The 18,331-nt window shown below is 36.5% G+C and overlaps 2 protein-coding genes across 3 annotated transcripts in view; both read right to left on the reverse strand.

The window, feature by feature from the left end:
- Window positions 1–233: 233 nt before the first annotated feature.
- On the reverse strand, window positions 234–14,133 carry LOC145232955 (uncharacterized). 2 transcript variants are annotated; one of them, XM_080097617.1, is made up of 18 exons: window positions 13,828–14,133; window positions 12,834–13,012; window positions 12,147–12,218; window positions 11,360–11,506; window positions 10,995–11,111; window positions 8,520–8,646; window positions 8,304–8,411; window positions 7,796–7,884; window positions 7,596–7,731; window positions 7,487–7,528; window positions 7,284–7,378; window positions 6,464–6,685; window positions 4,709–4,802; window positions 4,022–4,225; window positions 2,957–3,076; window positions 2,800–2,892; window positions 1,995–2,227; window positions 234–1,269 (listed from the first exon to the last, which is right to left on the reverse strand). In XM_080097617.1, the coding sequence occupies exons 1-18, from the start codon at window positions 13,925–13,927 to the stop codon at window positions 1,129–1,131; spliced, it is 2,319 nt and encodes a 772-aa protein (XP_079953743.1). In that variant the 5' UTR covers window positions 13,928–14,133; the 3' UTR covers window positions 234–1,128. The 2 variants fall into 2 exon arrangements, with proteins under 2 accessions (XP_079953743.1, XP_079953744.1); XM_080097618.1 differs by having other exon boundaries at window positions 7,596–7,728; window positions 13,828–14,077.
- Window positions 14,134–14,440: 307 nt separating this feature from the next.
- The window catches only part of LOC145232214 (dynein axonemal heavy chain 5-like), a 67,713-nt gene continuing 63,822 nt past the window's right edge, over window positions 14,441–18,331 (reverse strand). The window contains exons 99-104 of the mRNA XM_080096757.1: window positions 18,182–18,290; window positions 18,002–18,108; window positions 17,296–17,518; window positions 16,504–16,665; window positions 15,877–16,064; window positions 14,441–14,825 (exon numbers count right to left, since the gene is read on the reverse strand). Coding sequence (XP_079952883.1) covers window positions 14,681–14,825; window positions 15,877–16,064; window positions 16,504–16,665; window positions 17,296–17,518; window positions 18,002–18,108; window positions 18,182–18,290 — 934 coding nt within the window. The 3' untranslated portion in view covers window positions 14,441–14,680. The remainder of the gene's footprint in view (window positions 14,826–15,876; window positions 16,065–16,503; window positions 16,666–17,295; window positions 17,519–18,001; window positions 18,109–18,181; window positions 18,291–18,331) is intronic.

The raw sequence follows: 18,331 nt of genomic DNA on the forward strand, positions 1-18,331 counted from the left end.
AATTTTAGACGAAATGATAAGAAACTGCTCAATGTTTCTTTCTATCAAACCACCCACTATAAGAAAACTAGTATCACCAATTTCTCTTGCTCATGCCTTGACGCACTAAGATGCTTGAAAGATTGACTTGATTCGAAATAGCGCCATTTGTAAGCATGATGTACTGAAACGCATAAGAGCCAGGTTAAGAGGTACTCATCTAAGACAGATATACAAAAAGTCGAGCAAATAACTAAAATGGCGGACGTCCTTCATTTATTACAACATTTTGCGCAAACAAATATCACTGTGACGTAATCATCATGATTGACAGAGCGTGACAACGATAGGGGGCGCTATTTACACCACTGTACACACACAAAAAAATACACAACCAGAATAATGTGACAACACAACAACATGCACGATATTTTCACTGATAATTCATTGCCGATTGTGACGTAACAGAAAGACGGTGTGACAACATAAAAGCGGTTACGTAACAAAGCAGCGTTGACGAAATAAATAAAAGTTAGTGACGAAACAGTGAAATAAAAAAAAGGAATATTTTGATGCGAGTTTCATAAAAAGTAAAGCGCTTAGTCTTGATTCTGGTTTTAAGATTATAAAATCACAATAAATAATAATTGTTACTTTTTACACACTAAGGATGTTAATGGATTCGATTAGAACACTTTAGAATTTTGCAATAAATATTTCAATCGAATCCTCGAATATCATTTCGAATCTTATTAGGTTAAACCGAATCCCGAAAGTTTTAGATTGTTAGAATGTCAAAAATGAGACTTTAATTTAAAAAATGGACAAAAACGATAAGAGAATATATGTCCTTTTTAGGAAATAAGACTCATAATTAATACATATTTAGGTGGAAACTTACAGACATAACGGGACAATATAAAAATAAAAACTCAATGGTAAAATGGACAAATAATAATAAAAAAACGCAAATTCTGTGACCACGGCGCAAAACAAAAGCTTCATTGCAAACCATTTCCACATAACATTGATTCATACTTCCTTTAAACAGAAGAAAAACGCCAAAAAATTCACAGTTGGGATCTGAAATAAAACATCAAGGAAAAAGCGCCCAAAATCTGGGACCAAAGTTTAAATGTCATTTGAAGGTTATTTCTTCCGTCGTCTGGCAATGGATACTTTTAAGTCTTCAACCAATGTACAGAGTTTGAGAGCAGGACCAAGCTTAAGGTTCATGTACTTTACAATATTGTTGCTGTTTAACAGAAGAAAGGCAGCTCCGTCGATTTCCTATGGAAAGCAACAGGAAAATTACAAAAAAAACTAGAAAGGTGGCTTTCTTTTATATTGCCAATTCATGCACAGTAAACCTCGGTTAATCCGGACCCGTTTGGACCCAAAAATGAGTCCGGATTTGCCGATGGTATTTAGTTAAAACTTAACCTCATTACAAATCATTTGTACCTACAAGTAGATCCGGATTAACCTAATACGGTTTAACCGAGATTTACTGTATTCTACTTACATTATCTGCAGTTAAAGACACTGTTAAAAAACTAGAACACATTCAACACAGGCAGCTAAAAATAATGCAAAAGTAGACATAAAATCAGAACAGCTATCAAGGTGTACATAGCAAAAACCAAAACGTTTGTTGGTTTGTTTAATTTTTATCCTCTGTGAGTGGGCAAGTCCTGAATGCGTTATGCTCACAATAAGTCGAACTGCCTGTTTTTATTTCAAGTCAGTTGACCATTTTATTTGATTTTTTCGGTTTTGGACAGTTGGTGACTTCAATTTAATTCAACGCATCGAAAACCACTGGGTTGGAGCAACGCCCCCATAGTTTCTTGCTCAGGGAAACACAAGCGTCCGAGATAGGATCAGAACCTATGACCTTCTGATCACAAGGCGGTTGTGGTAATCACTCCGCCAACTTGGCGAAAATGTGGACAAAAATCTTGCAACAAATGTCAGAAATCGTTTACGTCGAAAACATCAACTATCACACTCACGTGTTTCTGGAACAGATGCAAGTAAGAATGTAAAGCCGGTTCCTTCTCGCCAACAAACACAATGACATCATCGATGGTCCACTTGGAAGGGTTGCGCGAGCGACGCTTGGTGGCAGGAAGCGATGACGTCACTAGCTCGGATGACGTCACTTTTGAGGGGTGGCCCGCCTCGTCGGAGTTGGTGGGGGGAGGGGTCTCGATGGGCGGGGGAGGATTTGTGGTGGAGGACACAGCTAGGAAAAAAATAAATGCATTTTATTTGTGGGTTCCTTTCAGTGATGAGGTTCAAATTTGTTGTCATCCGGTTCTTTCACAAAAGTCATATTTTTTAGCCGGTTCTGTTACAAAAAGTCCATTGACAGTAACCAGTAATGCTAACCAGTTCGCTGATCTAATATAATTTTGCCAAACGGTTCTATATAATCGGCGCGAACCGGCTGAATCCCACCACTGGTTCCTTAATATTTATGCTTATGATGGTTATTTATGTACAAAGAGACTCTTGAATTACTCACACGTACTAAAACTAGGGCCAATTCCTTTAGCTGTTAATGTTTCTTTTTATTGGTACAGTAATCCTTAGTTAAACTGGATTCGGTTTACCCGGATCTTCGCCTACATCGGACAAAATTTGAGGTAGAAACAATTTGTAATGTGGTAAGTATTGAACTAATTGACATCGGTTAAGCCGGATCTTTGCCGACTTAAGACAATTTTTGACCTAAACGGGTCCGGATTACCCAAGGATTACTGTATAAAAGTGCATGCGCTGTTTAAAACATGTTTCCAATTTGCGAATTCTTACCATTACTGTCTTCCGAATTGCTTGGTTCAACAGCAGGGGGCGCAATTTGACTTGTGCTGCTCACTGAAGGTGGAGGTGTGGTGCTTTTCTCATCTGTGTACAGGCAAAATTGTTACCACCACAAACACTTCACTTCACTTAAAGACTTTTTACTTACTTGTGTTGGGCAAGGCTGGCTTTGTAGGTTGTTCGGCGTCACTGGTTGTCGTGGAAACGCACTGCGCCATAGTAATGGGATCACGTGGTGACTTGGTGGGAGTCAAGGGTTGATCTGAGACTGTAAATGCCAAAGAAAAGGTCAAAATTCAGTCCTGGTGATATATGGGAAAGCATCCAGCCAATAAATGATAAGCTGCAGACAGTCCACAGGGTTTCGACCCAATAGGTCCTATCAGTGCAGCTATGGTGACGAGAGATAAGCCATTTTGACTAGTGTAGCAATCCAACGACACTCCAGTTTGTTGGGAATAACAGACCAAAAAGCCACACTTCACCTATTCTGTTCGACGCCACAATGGCTACACTAGCCGATTCGGCCTATCTCTCGTCACCAGCTAGATATGATTTACTACCTATTAGGTCAAAACGGTGTGCACTGTCTGCAGGTTAGTGGTAAAACACTTGTGGCAAATTACTTAACCCAACCAGTATTGAAGAAACTCTTGAATGAAACTACAAAAAACAGTTTTTTCTAGCTTTGAAATTCTAGAAAAAAATCAACCCAGATATACAACATAGACCACATGTATTCTTGTTGAATTTTAAATTTACATTTACCCCTGCAGTTTAAACAACTAAGATGTATACATTCATACTGGGATCAACCCTGAAGCGCTCATGCAGACCAGCGAACACGACACACTCATATAGAAATCATAGTACGCCAGGCCCACTAAAGACGTTAAAATGAGTTTAAACAAGCATTCGTTCTTTCATAAAACTTAAAAAAGCTTCTATTTGAATAAGAATAATCAAAACTTGTGTGTGTAAATAACGGTTTAGACATAGATGAACAGCTGGGATCAGACCTGAAGCGTCTATACAGACCAGCGATCACGACACACTCATATAGAAATCATAGTTCGTCAGGCCCATTGAAGGCGATATACCGAGCTGATTCGGTAGGCCTGGCGTACTATAATAATGTAAATAACTGTAAGAGTTTCCGTGGTCCAAGAGGAATACTTTTTTAAACCTAGTTTGGCCCCCAAAAGTCACATACCTGTGGATTTCGAAAATGTTGAGTATGACGTATCAAATTTTCCCAATTTATTGTCACTGGTCACAACAGAACCCATCTGTAGTCTTGTTGGCCAACCCTCGGTGGCACTTCGTACAATCTGCGCCTTGTTACAACCGAACAGTGACGTAGGCGTTGACGTAGGAGCGTCCAAGAAAGACGGTGAGGTCGGGGACTTTCCCGTCGCTAAAACACGAAATAGGAATAATGCATGTTGTGCCGTTTTTAAAGACAAGATAAAAAATTTCGCCTGTTTAAAAGGCATTCGTTTTCGTCTTATTCGAATCCGAGTTGCAAACGGGCCTGACATTGGAGCCCAAACCCGGTCCGAACCCTAAAGTATAAGCCCGAAATCCGGCCCGAACCCGAATCGTTTTGAAAAAGCCCGTTTAGGCCCGAAAGTTTGATTGACAGGCCTATACATTAAAACCTTAGGAAAGACCAAGACAACAAACACAATAGACAATTGGTCTTGGACAGGGCTGTGTGACATTAGGTCAGGTCCAGCAACTAGCTACTTAAATTTATCCAAAAAAATACTGACTCAAAGTGTAAAGTCAGGCCCGAATCATGTCCTTTTTTCAAGAAACCCAAGCCGAAAGGACCGTCCCGACTTGTAACTCTTGATTCGAATAAAACTTGACAAGATAAAGTTTGCAAATTACTTACTGGCAGTGGGAGTGATGTCACCTTTTATCCCGAACCCTTCCATTCTTGTGTAACTCGCATCACACATTCTTTTCTTCTTCTTTTTCTTTTTCAACTGAAACGAAATCATGACCGTGTATTCTAACAGCAAGAATGTGAACTGATTTCTACATACATTCATAAAACAGCAAGAAGCTTAAAATTGTAACAAATAAATGTAAACAAAATAGACAACTTCTGCAAACTGCATTATGACCTATAAAACTAGAATGGTGGCTTTCTGATATACTTCCATTTTATATATTCTATACGATATTTACCAATTTACTATACACATCATTTGATCTACACATATGATTGTTTTTGTAAACAAAAACTAATGGGTCCCCACACGCGTGTTTGTGCGGATTTACGGTAAACTAATGTTGCGGTGATTTTTAAATTCTTAAAACAAATTTTTAGAAAGCATTAACCCAACAATGAAAAATTTTGTTGTATTTTTTTGCACTATTATTGTCGTATAATTACAAAAACATTAAAAAAGAACGAAACAAATACTTTCAATTTAATCTCTTGCTTAACTTTGTTTCGTAAAACGAGTTTTTCATTTAACTTTGTTTCGCAAAACGAGTACCATTACCATTGACATGTAGTAACCTTTTAGGATGCACACACCAAACGACTGTTTGACCTTTTGACACCGTTTTCAATAGCACGCCGTCCTTGGTGTTCAACAACACCGTTTGACCTAATTTATACATGCCTTGGGTATTTGATTCAAAAAAAAAAAAACGCTACGTTATGACGAAAGAAAGTTCTGAACTGTGTTAGTAATACCTACTAATTGACCTTAAGTAACCCGTGGTCATGCAGCGGCCAACCTGACAACGAGCATTTAAAAAAACTTTTATCTTGTAAAAAAGTCAAGTTTATTTTTTTATATTTAGTTTGTTTAACAAAGTTTTGCTTGACATTATACAAAACCGAAGCACGCTTATTAGGTTTAAATCGCGTCATAAGTGTGAAACCTTTGCCGAAACTGAAAATGTGAGTGATAACTTAATAAAACGACATAGCATTGCTGTGCAAAACAGCTGATTTCTAATCACCGAAACGACGTCTCGTAAAACGTCTGTCCGACGTCAAGCTGAGCCTTCCCGCTCTGCCCTATTATTCGTAAACGTACTCTCTTGGGACTTCTGCCTACAGTGTCTTTCTTGACCAAACGAGCGTGTGTCGCTGGGTCATTCGGGGTCAAACTTCAGGTGGACCAAGTTCAGATTAATATTAAACATATGTCCAAATTTGAATAAATTTGAAGCACTCTTTCTTTACTAAACGAGCGTTACAAACCAGCGTTAAAAATTTTACGTTTCGGGGGCCTGTGGGTGAACCGCTGGGTAATTTGGGGTCAAACTTCAGGTGGACCAAGTTTGGATTAATATCTAACATATGTCCAAATTTGAATAAATTTGAAGCACTCTTTCTTGACCAAACGAGCGTTACAAACCAGCGTTAGACAGAAAAAAGAAAAAAGAAAAAAAGAAAAAAAAAATACGGACAAAAACAATATGTGTCCCCTTCAGGGAAGGGGACCCATAATAAAGAATTATGTATTTTTTTGCAACTACATGCGAAGTTAAACATATGTAACGCGTAAGTAACACACATGTATTGACTCCAATTAGGCAAAATCCACATTCAACAGCTGTGAAAGCCATATCGTTATTGGCGAACGATTCCTCGTTAAAAACGGAGAAAAAAAATCCATATTACCTTGAAACATTCCCCTTCAAGATGACGTTTACGCTGTGATGACGTCAGCAAGGCAATTTGTTCGGGGGTAAAGTTGACCCCTGCTCCGCCTTCACCCAACACACGTAATTCGCCCTCCTCTACAAGACGACCGGCTCTCTTGAGGGCTTTTGCCAATCTTCGTTGCTTCTTTCTCTGCTTCCAAGCCTTCCTCTCTTTACGTCGGCGATCTTCTTTCGTGATCTGCGCCACAACAAGTTTTATGTTAGTGGTAAATACAAGTTTGACAAAAACATTTCTTTGAAAAACTGTTTGCAATATCAAAAAAAAAATCAAATGAGCCATAAACAATCAGCGACAAAGTGATCTTTTTTTTAGTACAGAAATGTATTTTTTTTTTATTTGAAAGGCATAGTTTGTACCTTAATTAAACAAAACCTCATTGGAACTTAACCAAGATCTGCCAAACCAAACCACTTTGCCTTGAAACCAATCTAGGTCATTTAATTTATTCAATGTAAACTAATTTAACTGAAAAAAGGACCCAATGGAACCAATGTATAGGCCAGTTATTGTTAAGGTTGGTGTGCAAGCAACCTGTGTCCTTCCAGGGCCTTAAAATTATCTTTTGTTTGATGTATTTAATTTGGCAACTTTAGTCCAACCAATCAGAATCCACTGTTGGAGCATTTTTATTGCTCAGAAAAACACAAGTGGCTGAGATAGGATTCGTAACCTTAACCTTGTGAACACAACACAGGTGCCTTGACCATTAGGAAACATGGGATACTGATGTCAGTACATTTCTCATTTGAAATTTGAGACTAAGCAAACACGGTACCTGTAACTTAACACTTCCATCCTTGCTGCTGCTCTGATCTGATGATGGACTTTCTGTATCTGCTTGATCAACTGATGGTGATGACATTTTCACATCTGAAATGAAAAAGTAACTGTATTGATACAAATTGACATGCAATATCAAAAGGCAATGACAATCTGTAGTAGTTAGCTATTTTTGAATGAAAAACATTGGGACTTTACCATGTGGGTCTTTCCCTGTAGCAGAGTCCTTATCACTCTCCCCTGTACAAAATATATATATGTGATGAACAAAATTTGTTCAACCGAATGCTTTAGTTCACTATTTAACCTTTGTGCTTGGGTTCATCACTGTCCTGTGAAGAATCTGATTCATCTGAAGACATCGACCAATCAGAGCCAGCATTGCTTGTCACATGATCTGCACCTGGCAATGGTGGAGAAGGGGATTTCCGTTCCTTATTCTGCTTCATTAAAAATAGAAATAATAAAGTAAACTCACAAAAGTACCAAAAGCAAATGATGAATTACCTTTTCTTCTTTGGCTTGTTTAGTTCGAGCTATTTTTTCGAGAGTTCGTCGCCTGGCAGGTTTTTCAATGGAAGGAGGAACCACTTCAACTGAAAAATTCAGCTGATTTAAGTTATTTGTGTTTTACCAAAATAAATCACATTTGGAGAGCTGTCGATCAACAGCGTTAAAAACTGTCAGTGCACAAGTATTAGTCTATTATGCATAAAAAGCTTTTCATTGAAAAAAAATCAACGACGTCTTTGCAAGAAATCTTAGTCAATTAGAACATTAAACCCAATTCAAAGGTCATTTTTAGACGCCAGAGACACACATAATTCCATAGAAATATACACAACACAAACTTTGCTTAGACATATAATTTAATACTCTAATCCTCAAAACAAATGGATTAGCTGATAGAAAGACGAGAAATAAAGCAATGTTGAATACCTCAAGTTTTGAATTTATTTTGTAATTATTAAGCTGAAAAAAAAATGCTTCACGTAAGTTAAAGCAGTAAAAGTACCTTTGGTGACATTATGCTTTATGTCAGGGTTATTTTTGACGCTCCTCGTTTGACGTTTGCTGTCTTCAACTACGGCTTTCAATTTCTCAGCAACCATTGGATTGTCTCCTAAGAAAAAGACAAATTGAGAATTTACTTGACAAGTCGTCTTCCAACAAAGGTGCCATTGATACAAAAAGAATCTCAAAACAAACTAAAAACTCAATAAATGTTTACCTTTTTTTCCTGGTGGCTGTATCGGGTGATTGTTAATATGGCACCAGCCAACAGGATAAATATCTCTTGAATCAAAGTTGCACCAGTAGTCAAATGCACCCCTCCAGCCGTCAAACGATACAAAAATCTGCAAATATTATACTTTCTGTAAATATTTTTACAAATTTTCTTATAAACTAATCATAAAGCCAACTAGAAGGGTGGCTTAGCACATATTGCCCTTGCATATACACTATAACCTATTTTAAAACATAAATATATTTCCTATGCTTATTTTGTATTGGGTCCCATATTAGCCATCGTCTTTTATAACCTTAGTCGTTTCTGCAGGCAAAAACTCATGGGTCCCCCACACATGCAAAGTTGAAAATAATGCAATTCAAGAGATAACCATGAGAAAGTCGGGTGTTGTAAGGTAAAACACAGTGATCGGTACTGGGCTTAAATAATAATACTATGTAGAATACAAGCTATAAAATTAGATTCACCCCAGATATTGTTTGAAGTATGTCCTATTTAACGTTTTAAAAAACTGACCCATTTTAGGGGGCTAGTAGGGCAACTAATTGGGTTCGACACATAAACTAAAAAATATATAAAAACCACAATGACTTAATCAATAGTACTGCAAAATTTCAGCCAAATCGGCCAATGTTTAAAATTTGGACCACTAGAGGTGTTTTGAGCAACAACCGTTAATGTTTCTGACGTCATAGGGCTGTTAACAACCCCCTAACCACCATGGCGCAAAAACGACCACCAAGCAACCCACCAACGAGCAACAAACAACTGGTTGCCCTTGTAACACTATTGCTCAAAAGAAATCTTTCGTTTGTAGTGACCAGTAACATACAAATACGTTTTACACTTTAGGGGCTTGTGGGGTAAATGTTAGGACTACAGGGTTGAATGCAACAATCGACACCTATAAATGGCATACTATACAAGAAATCTAAATTTCAGCCAATTCTGACACTGTTTAAAAACTCACCCATTTTAGGGGGCTAGCGGGGTAAATACTGGGGTTATCAACAAAACAAAGTGGGATGCACATCTACATAACTATATCTACCATCTGTGTAAATTTCAGCCAAATCCATCAAACATTTTATGGTAAAACGAGTCGGACAAACTTCGGGGTAAAAACACCCATTTTAGGGGGCGAGCAGGGTAAATACTGGGGTTATCAACAAAAACAAACTGGGATGCACATCTACATAACTACATCTACCATCTGTGTAAATTTCATCCAAATCCATCAAACATTTGATGGAAAAACGAGTCGGACAAACTTTGGGGAGAAAAAAAATGAAATAAAAAAAAATAAAAAAAAAGAAATAAAAAAAACAATTTGAGTAAAATCAATATGTGTCCCCTTCAGGAAAGGGGACCCATAATTAAGATGTCCCAAAGAGTCTTTAAATTTTTACCATAAACATTTTGGCACAAAACTGAACATTAATAATTTTTGTTTTTACTCTTTTCTAACATCCTAAACAAGAAACACATAATCTGCGTATCTGCCCTCAATTGACACTGTTTTTGCAATTTGCTGTCATGCACATTAAGCTAGTAAAAGACTTATTCAGTGCTGTGAGCTCCTGTCACATAATTTTATGTAATGGCTGGGTAAATGTATTGCTTTCAATTTGGATCCATCAATTGAAGCATTCTCTTTTTCTGATGCTCAACAACATTCTAACACTGCACAGCTATTTCCTGCTTGGTTATTGTTTTAGTGCAAAAATGAAGTACTCTCCCATGAAGCAAACTCGTTTTGGCTATTCCCACACCAATGACTAATTTAACTGGAGTGTTTTTATTTCTCGTCTGAATAACTTTCAGAATTCCAGGAAATCATTCACATGCAAATGAAAACCAACGCACTCCTCTATCCCACGTATGCGCTGCTGCCTACAATAAGGGTCCACCTACCACACTATATTTGGCACAAAACTGTTATTGCTAAATAACACAAGGCACAGCACTTAAACGGTAGTGGTTTTAAAAACAGTAACATTTCATTTTAACTTTTATTGTTAATCAGCCAATGCTGCCAATTAAAGAGTGCATATATTGGGCTGTTATATATTTTTTGAGGTAGTGCAATACTTCATTGATTTGAAAACATACATGGCTGATATTTAAGTTTTTTTTAACTCCTGTTACACAAAAAAATGCACATTAACAAAGGTTAAAGTAACATTTCATTGCTAACCAAGTATTGACAAATTAAAGAGTACATATATTGGGCTGCCATACGTTTTCCTGAGGTACTGCAATCTTTATTGATTTGTTAACACAAAGATCAGAAAATCTATTTGACTAGCATTTAGGCTTTTAAACTCCTGTTACACAAGAAAACTGCACATTAACAAAGGGTAAATAGTTTTGGGCTTCTGATACATAATGCCTTCTTGGCAATTGAACAAACAGCATGCACAAAATGACTGAATGAATTGAATAAAGTTTTACCTGTTCTCCGTCCACTTCACCAATCGTTGCTGGACAAATGAGTTGAGGATTCTTCAAATCGACAGCTTCTAACTTCATTCCCACTTTGAAGAGATTTGTTTTTGGTCCTTCTGGCTCCTAAAAGTATGTTTTTGTAAAACATCACCTACTGTTACTCCATTACTCTCTAAAAGCAGCATATTTTTTAACAGATCGCACAACACAAGCAGTTTACCTGAGCAAACAATTCAAAAAACATAAAAAATTTGCTAACTATCTAAGTACTGAAAACACTTTTATGGTAAGCTGCAGACACTTTTAAAGTAAGTAAATGCAATAAAATTTAAAAACAAAAAGTGCAAAACTATAAAACATTTACCACTCACCGGCAAAAACGAGTCAGAATTTGCATGCTTGCCTGACTGTAAAGTTTTCTGTAGAAATGCAGGCCAAGTAGAGACATTTCTTGTGAAACCGAGCGGCGGTTGTAATAGTCCCCCATGAGCTTCGCATGTTCCCATAGGAAATATGTCCTTTAGAAGTAGGTCATATTAAATACGGCTCTCTCTATTAATACTATAAACCCTTTTCATTGATAAGAACCAGATAACTAATATGGAAGCTTCACATAGATTGCAATATATAATGGCTGATTCAGAATTACGAAAATACAAAGCCCAATTGCAAACTTATACATACAATACAAAAAGCGCGAATGTATATTGATACCAAACAGAATACTTTTGATTTGATTTTTGCACCACATATTATGTTTAATAATAACAACCCAACTAATGGGCTGAAATATATGACTGTTGACATAAACAAAAGTACATATGTGCCAGTGTTGGGCAAAACACAATTATTAGATGGCAGGTGGCACATTTATATGACACAAGCTGCCTTTACTTTGTTGTGTATCAAACACATTTATATTGAGTTAACATCTTATAAAATTTTCAAGCACCAGGTGTATTTAACTGTTCAAAGGGGAAAAAAAACAACTACTGGAATCACTATCTAGACATGACTAAAATGGTTTAGTGGGTCACATTTCATTTAAACTGCAAATCCAAACTTTCGCATGAGCTACAAAAGATATTATTTAATGTCTGCAGGAGGGCACACTCCTGTTGCATATGGTTGGTTTCCTTTTAAATAAAATGCACTTACTTTTGAATTGACAAGCCTCCAAAAGTCGTTACAAGAGTCAGTTCCATCCAGTCTCAAACACAAACGAGGACCCTGCAGTAGAATTAAGCAATACAGCACCATTTTTTATAGTATTTTGTGCAAAAGACATAAATATCATGCGACTGGTGACTATGACATATAGTGACTATGACTATTTAGCAAGTAATATTGTTTAAGAATACCATTGTGTAACATAAATAGAAAACAGTGCATGTGCAAATCAATGTCAATTTTTTAATCACTTTGTGAAAAAGGGCATGGATATCATGTACAGTGACTATGACTATTCAGCAAGTAGTATTGTTCAAGAACAATAACATTGTGCGATAAAAATAGAAAACAGTGCATGTGCCCATCAATGCCAATAGGTTCATAAAAACACAACGTCAGATTCATTGAATAATGCAGGGTTGCACTTTTGCACTATGATGTTAAGAGATACTAAGCAGTGTAAAGCAAACTAGTGTAATGGGTGCAACAAATAAAATGCAAAATCAGTTCTAAAGATGAATCTACATAACATACTATGCTTAAAGACTCATATTTAAAATTTATATTTTATGGATAGTGGTGAATTCAAAGTATATATCATTAAGCTTTGTTGTTTTTTCTTCCTGAAAAATCATTGTTAATAGCCACAAAGAACATTACATGCACAAAACACACCTCTATCATAACAATGGTTGCAACACTGATTGCAGATGGGTTTCTAGCATCTTTGGCTTCCATTTTCTGAAACATCTCGAATGTATTCTCCAGCGGTTGGTCAATGGGGTCATGTTTAAAGCATTCTTGAGGTGCGGCAGGCATTCCAGTTTGTTGAAGATATTTGTCCCAAACAAACTCTACAAAAAACAAGTTTTTTAATCTCAAACACAAACACATGATTTTTAAAAAAAATTCTTTGTTTTTTACCCTTGGTTAGTGGACCAACATTCACAGTCACCAAGATAAATACCGGTAGTAAGCTTGGTTTGTAATAATGATAATTGGTAAGATAGGTTTTTCATTCCATAAAACCATAATATTATGCAATGATTGTTTCATTATTATTAAGAAACGCACCATGTTTTTAATGCTTTGTTTCATATGGTTGGTTGCAAAAATGCAGTGTGGTGTTAGTCCACATTGGATTTTATGGCACATTTCGCCGAGATCTCAGGTGTACACGAAGAATTTTCAGGTGTGCAAGTGTGCAGGACCAAATTTTAAGGTGTGCATGAACCAGTTAAATGTGCACCTCATTACGAAAAAGATAACCGATCTACAAATATTTAACAAAATCTCAAAATAACCGTCAAATGCAATTGTGCCACTAGTTAACTAATGTAAAACGAAAATTTCGAACGCGAAATTTGTTTTTAACGAGAACAAATACACCAGATGTTGCAAACCTAAAAAATGTCTCAAGTGTGCAATCAAACTTGAAAAAAATAGTCTCGGGTGTGCAGCTGCCATACTATCCATACTGGGTGTTAGTTAAGTTCTTAATGGTCTTTGTTTGAAAATAGTTATATGTGTTCTATAAGCAGGGAAATTACTAAAATTCAGTCTTTGTCCTTAAGTTTACACCAGTAGGAAAGTTTTTAAGCAGAAACTACACACGAACGAAGTTTAAGATGCAGGTAATGCCTAAAATAATGTAAAAATTCACACAAACCAGTTGATTCATTTTTCGCTTTTCCGCCTTTTCTGCTGTTGACAGGAATTCCAGAACTCGAAGCTGACTTCGTGCTGTCGTTGCTAGTTCTCCGCGACATTTTTTTGCGGTCGTTTTACAAAGCTTTGAGCCTAACAACACCTTTTACTTTCAATAAAAATTCCCTGCTCGACTATTGGTCTTCGGCTCAATTAAAAATTCAGTACATTGACGCCGCCGCTGCAGTTGTCACGTGACTAGCGGAACAAACCAGAAATTTAAATTTTGAAGACTGTCTTCAAATTTATTGGAACCTGATGTAGAGTATGTTAGCATACTTTGTAACAAAATAATAAAAAATAATGCAAAACAAATTCAGACGCCCGTAATATTATTGTTTTGTTCGTTATACAATGTTTTAAAACATTGTTTTCCTTTTTGATATATTTTAATTGTTTTAAGGAACCTTGTCGTTTTCTATGTTTTCTTGTTATTGTGCAGATAATACTGTATTATAAAAAAAACTCTGTTGTATCAGTAAGTTATAGATTGCACTTTTGTTAAAAAGAATGTATGTTCTAAAATGGGGTTGAAATAATCATTTCTAAAAATGAAATACAACAAACAGAAAAAATGAAATCTGGAAGGTATTTTATTGTCAGAAAACTACATGGCACCACACAGTGAAGTAAATGTAACTAAAAAAACATTCACAGTGAAATCTACATGGATTGAAGTGAAACATAGGTAATCAAAAAAGATAAAAACATCCAATAAGGTAATTCACAATGAGAAAAAATTAGGTAATCGAAAATCTAACATAATAAAACACCACTATAAACGATACTGGATTGACCTTGGTGACAATTAAGGATTAATAATTCCTGATTGTTGCTGTCAGGCCACGTAGCGACCATCTTGATGAAGGAATGGAATCTCTATTTACATCCAGCTCAAACACTGGTAGTTTAGGACTTGTTCTTGTAACGAAAACAGGACAAGAATAGATGTCCACTGGCCTGCAGAAATATTTAAGTTGCAATTTTGAATTGTCAAATTATTGTGCTGGATTTAACTTTCTCTGAAAAGTGCATCGTTTTTATGTCTTCTTTTGCTAAAAAGTGTCGCGTTTTTATGATAGTTTGTTCAAAAACACTTAACTGTTTTCTACAGGGGGTGATTTAGTGATTTAGTTCACTTTGTACTTTCCCAATTTTTTTCTATTATTCTCGTTTTTGCGTCTTTTATGATTTTATATAGTCACTTAATTATATCAAAAAAGGCTGGGCTTTTAAACACTTTATGAATTTAAACATTTTTGGTGGGCCAATTACATGCAAGAAAACGTAAAAGCACTGGTAGTAGTCATCCATCACTTTCGTGTACGTTGGCTGCAATTTTGCGATATGGTAGCGCTTTAACTTGCTGGAACACATGCTAACAAAATTAAGCCCACATTATCGATTGACCCAGAAATGCATTACAGCGTGACAGCATCGATTTTTGATTAAACACAAAACCGCCAGACCAGTGAGCTTTATACATCGGCAATAGAATGGGTTTACTGCATTCAAACTTCTTCACTTATTTATACACGTAGTTTTTCATTAGGCCACGTTTTTTTATGCTTCTATAGTATAACTGTGCCAACGGTCGGGTCAGATTTAGGTCAAATCTGGGGGCATGGGGAAAATGAAGCACAGTATTCTTTCTTTTGGTTTAAATCAGGAGTCTACAAACAAACGCAGGCGCTGTGAATCCGTTTAAGACAGATATAATTTTGTGGTACAATGTGTAATGTCCTGTGTGTTCATTATGCCACTGATTTGACACGAGCCATGAGTTTGTTCTGCCGATATTATGTGTTTCCACCTGCGCCCTACAACTAATAGTTGTCAAAAACACCATCATTGTGTTATAAATATTCAGCAAACATTGCGTTTTATTTTACGTGGTCCAGTAACAAATTTCTCACAGACCGTTATTTTCTGCTTAAATCCGGTTTAACTGCAAAAATATTGTCTCAATTAGCATTATTTTACTATTTCTTCTCCACCATAATACACTCACCTTGCCATTTCATTTCCGGTTCCATATTTAGCAGTTTCCGTTGTAAAAGTCACGTGGATAACAGGGAGGGGTGACACGGCCCCTGGTTTGGGGGGTAAATCGAGCATTTCTCCACTAGTTTTATCCCAAGCACAGCCCCACATGTAAACTCCATGTAAAAAGAAACCTTCGGCAGGCGGATCGCGAAGCTGGAAACAAAGTTGGTAATTAATCATCAAGATGCGGAAACGTGCGAAAAATAAGAAAGTAAAAAATAAGGTATGAAGTTGAAAACATTGTAATGTATGTCGTGAGGTGGTGGGGACTCACGAAAACGATTCACGGATTCATATGATTTCGTGAAATCCGAGTTAATGAACCCAATTTAAGATTTATTAATTATTGACATTCAAATTTTAATTGTGATTGTGGTTTTTTGTTTATAGAACAGACAAAGTATATTATTTCCCCAAATGAAAAAAGATGACTGTAACATAACTTATCTTAGTTTTCAATACAGATTGTAAAAAATTGGTAAATCATATTTTTTACAATGTGACCACCCTATAACAAAAATGGCAAAAAATGTATGTACACTTTTTCAGTTTTTTGAACACTCTTGTCTTAAATTTTCGTCACAATGCTCACGTGATCTTTGTCGCGTTGCGTCACTTCCGTGTGGAAAACAACATTGTCGACATTTCCGGATTTTTCGATGTGAGCTTTTATGGCTTCTTGCTTGAGGACGGCTATCAGGGCTCTGGGTTTGAAGAAAGCTCCCAACCAAAATGCCGGCATCTTATCTTTGCCCTGATAAAAAGTTAAACACTTGTGTGATGTATGTCTTATTGTTATCTTTGTAGGCGGGCAACACACGAATGCGTTTGGCTTCACTGAGCTAACTTCTAAGTCATCTTGGCTAAAGAGTGAAGAACAGCAGATAGTGAAAGACCACTATGCAAATTTGCTGTAAAGTGGCTATGAGATAAGAATGCTTGCAGGTGTATGTATGTAAATGTCCAGTAGTTAACGTTTATTCGTATTTCAAGATATTTAAAACTTAATTACTTACAAAGGTTGTGCACATATAAGGCGGATGGTATTTTTTTTGTATTTTAAAACCTGAAAAATGTTTATTTAAGTTTTAGAAAGTCGCAGGAAGAAATTGTAAAATGATACGTTTCAACAGTTATTTACAGCCCTAAAAATCGAGTATAAATGCCACAAAAGTTTTTTAAAATGTAAGACAAATGGTATTTATGAATTTCGTTGCAGAAAGTTCATAGGATTGGGGTAGTTTGCGATGTCATAACAATGCTATGGAAATACATAAGATGTAATTGCTATGCTAAAAGTTACCATGATGAAACTGAACAGTGATCTTGCAAGAAATATTCATTAAATTTGTCTGAAGCAAATAAGTTTTTTTTAAAAACTTACCACGGCTAAAATTCGTTCGAAGTGCGCCACCCGTGTTGAAATATCACCAAGCCATTGTGACAGAGGGGTGGTGCTAGGTGGCGCTGTTTCGCCCGCTAACGCCATCCACTGTTCGGGAATACGCGATCGACTCAGTTCATTGGCTATTGTGATGTCACCAGGAGTCAAGCGGTCACCGAACTGGTCAAGGCTCTCCACAGCACCCTTTATAGCCACCAGAGCCCTGAGAAAAAATGTTGAAGTAAAGTTATTATAGAAAAGTTTTTTGTTTTGACTATTTTATGTCAAAGTTTGGATAATAATGTTGTGCACCGTTTCTCGAACTTTTTCCTTATTATCTACCTTTATAATCACGAAAACACTCCAGTTAATAGCATAAAATGCATAGCAAATTGGTTATGCGACTAACTGGTATCGTCTGTACTTTGAAACGTACCATTGATGTCAATGTGAAAAAGTTAGTCATAAAATGTAAGGATTTTACAACTTTCTAAATAACATTTTTATTTAACTGATAATAGGCTGCTAGCTACCTTCCAGTGCACATGGTTTGAAAACCACTGTTATAGTGCAAGTTCTCTTAGCAGGTTTAAATGTACCAATCAATGAGCAAATTTAGGTGTCACTACTCTAAAATGTTTGACCAATTTGAGTCTACATTTATAACTGTCGAAAGTTACGTTACAATACAAAGTTTAGTTCTCACCTTTTGATTTCAGCCAGCAATTTTTGTAGTTTCGCCAATTCCTTCTGCAGGAATAAGTTAAACGGAGTCGGCCCGCCAAGTTTTCGTACACGCTCGTTCACGTACTCCTGAGACGACAAAGTTATTTCATTGATAAAAAACCTGCAAAGAGCGTGGGAAAAAGGGGATTTTTAGACTCACCCTGCTCCAGGCTTTTGCCAGCTTGGGTAATGCGTTGTAACAGACTTCCCACAATTCCACTTCTTTCTTGTTCTTCATCAAGTGGTGGCTGTGCGAAGCGAAAACTCCCCTGTGACGTAATAGTTGATGAATATGACGTAACAATCAAAG

This window comes from Phallusia mammillata, chromosome 6 (genome assembly GCF_965637545.1).
Source record: "Phallusia mammillata chromosome 6, kaPhaMamm4.hap1.1, whole genome shotgun sequence".
Classification (NCBI taxonomy): Eukaryota; Metazoa; Chordata; class Ascidiacea; order Phlebobranchia; family Ascidiidae; genus Phallusia; species Phallusia mammillata.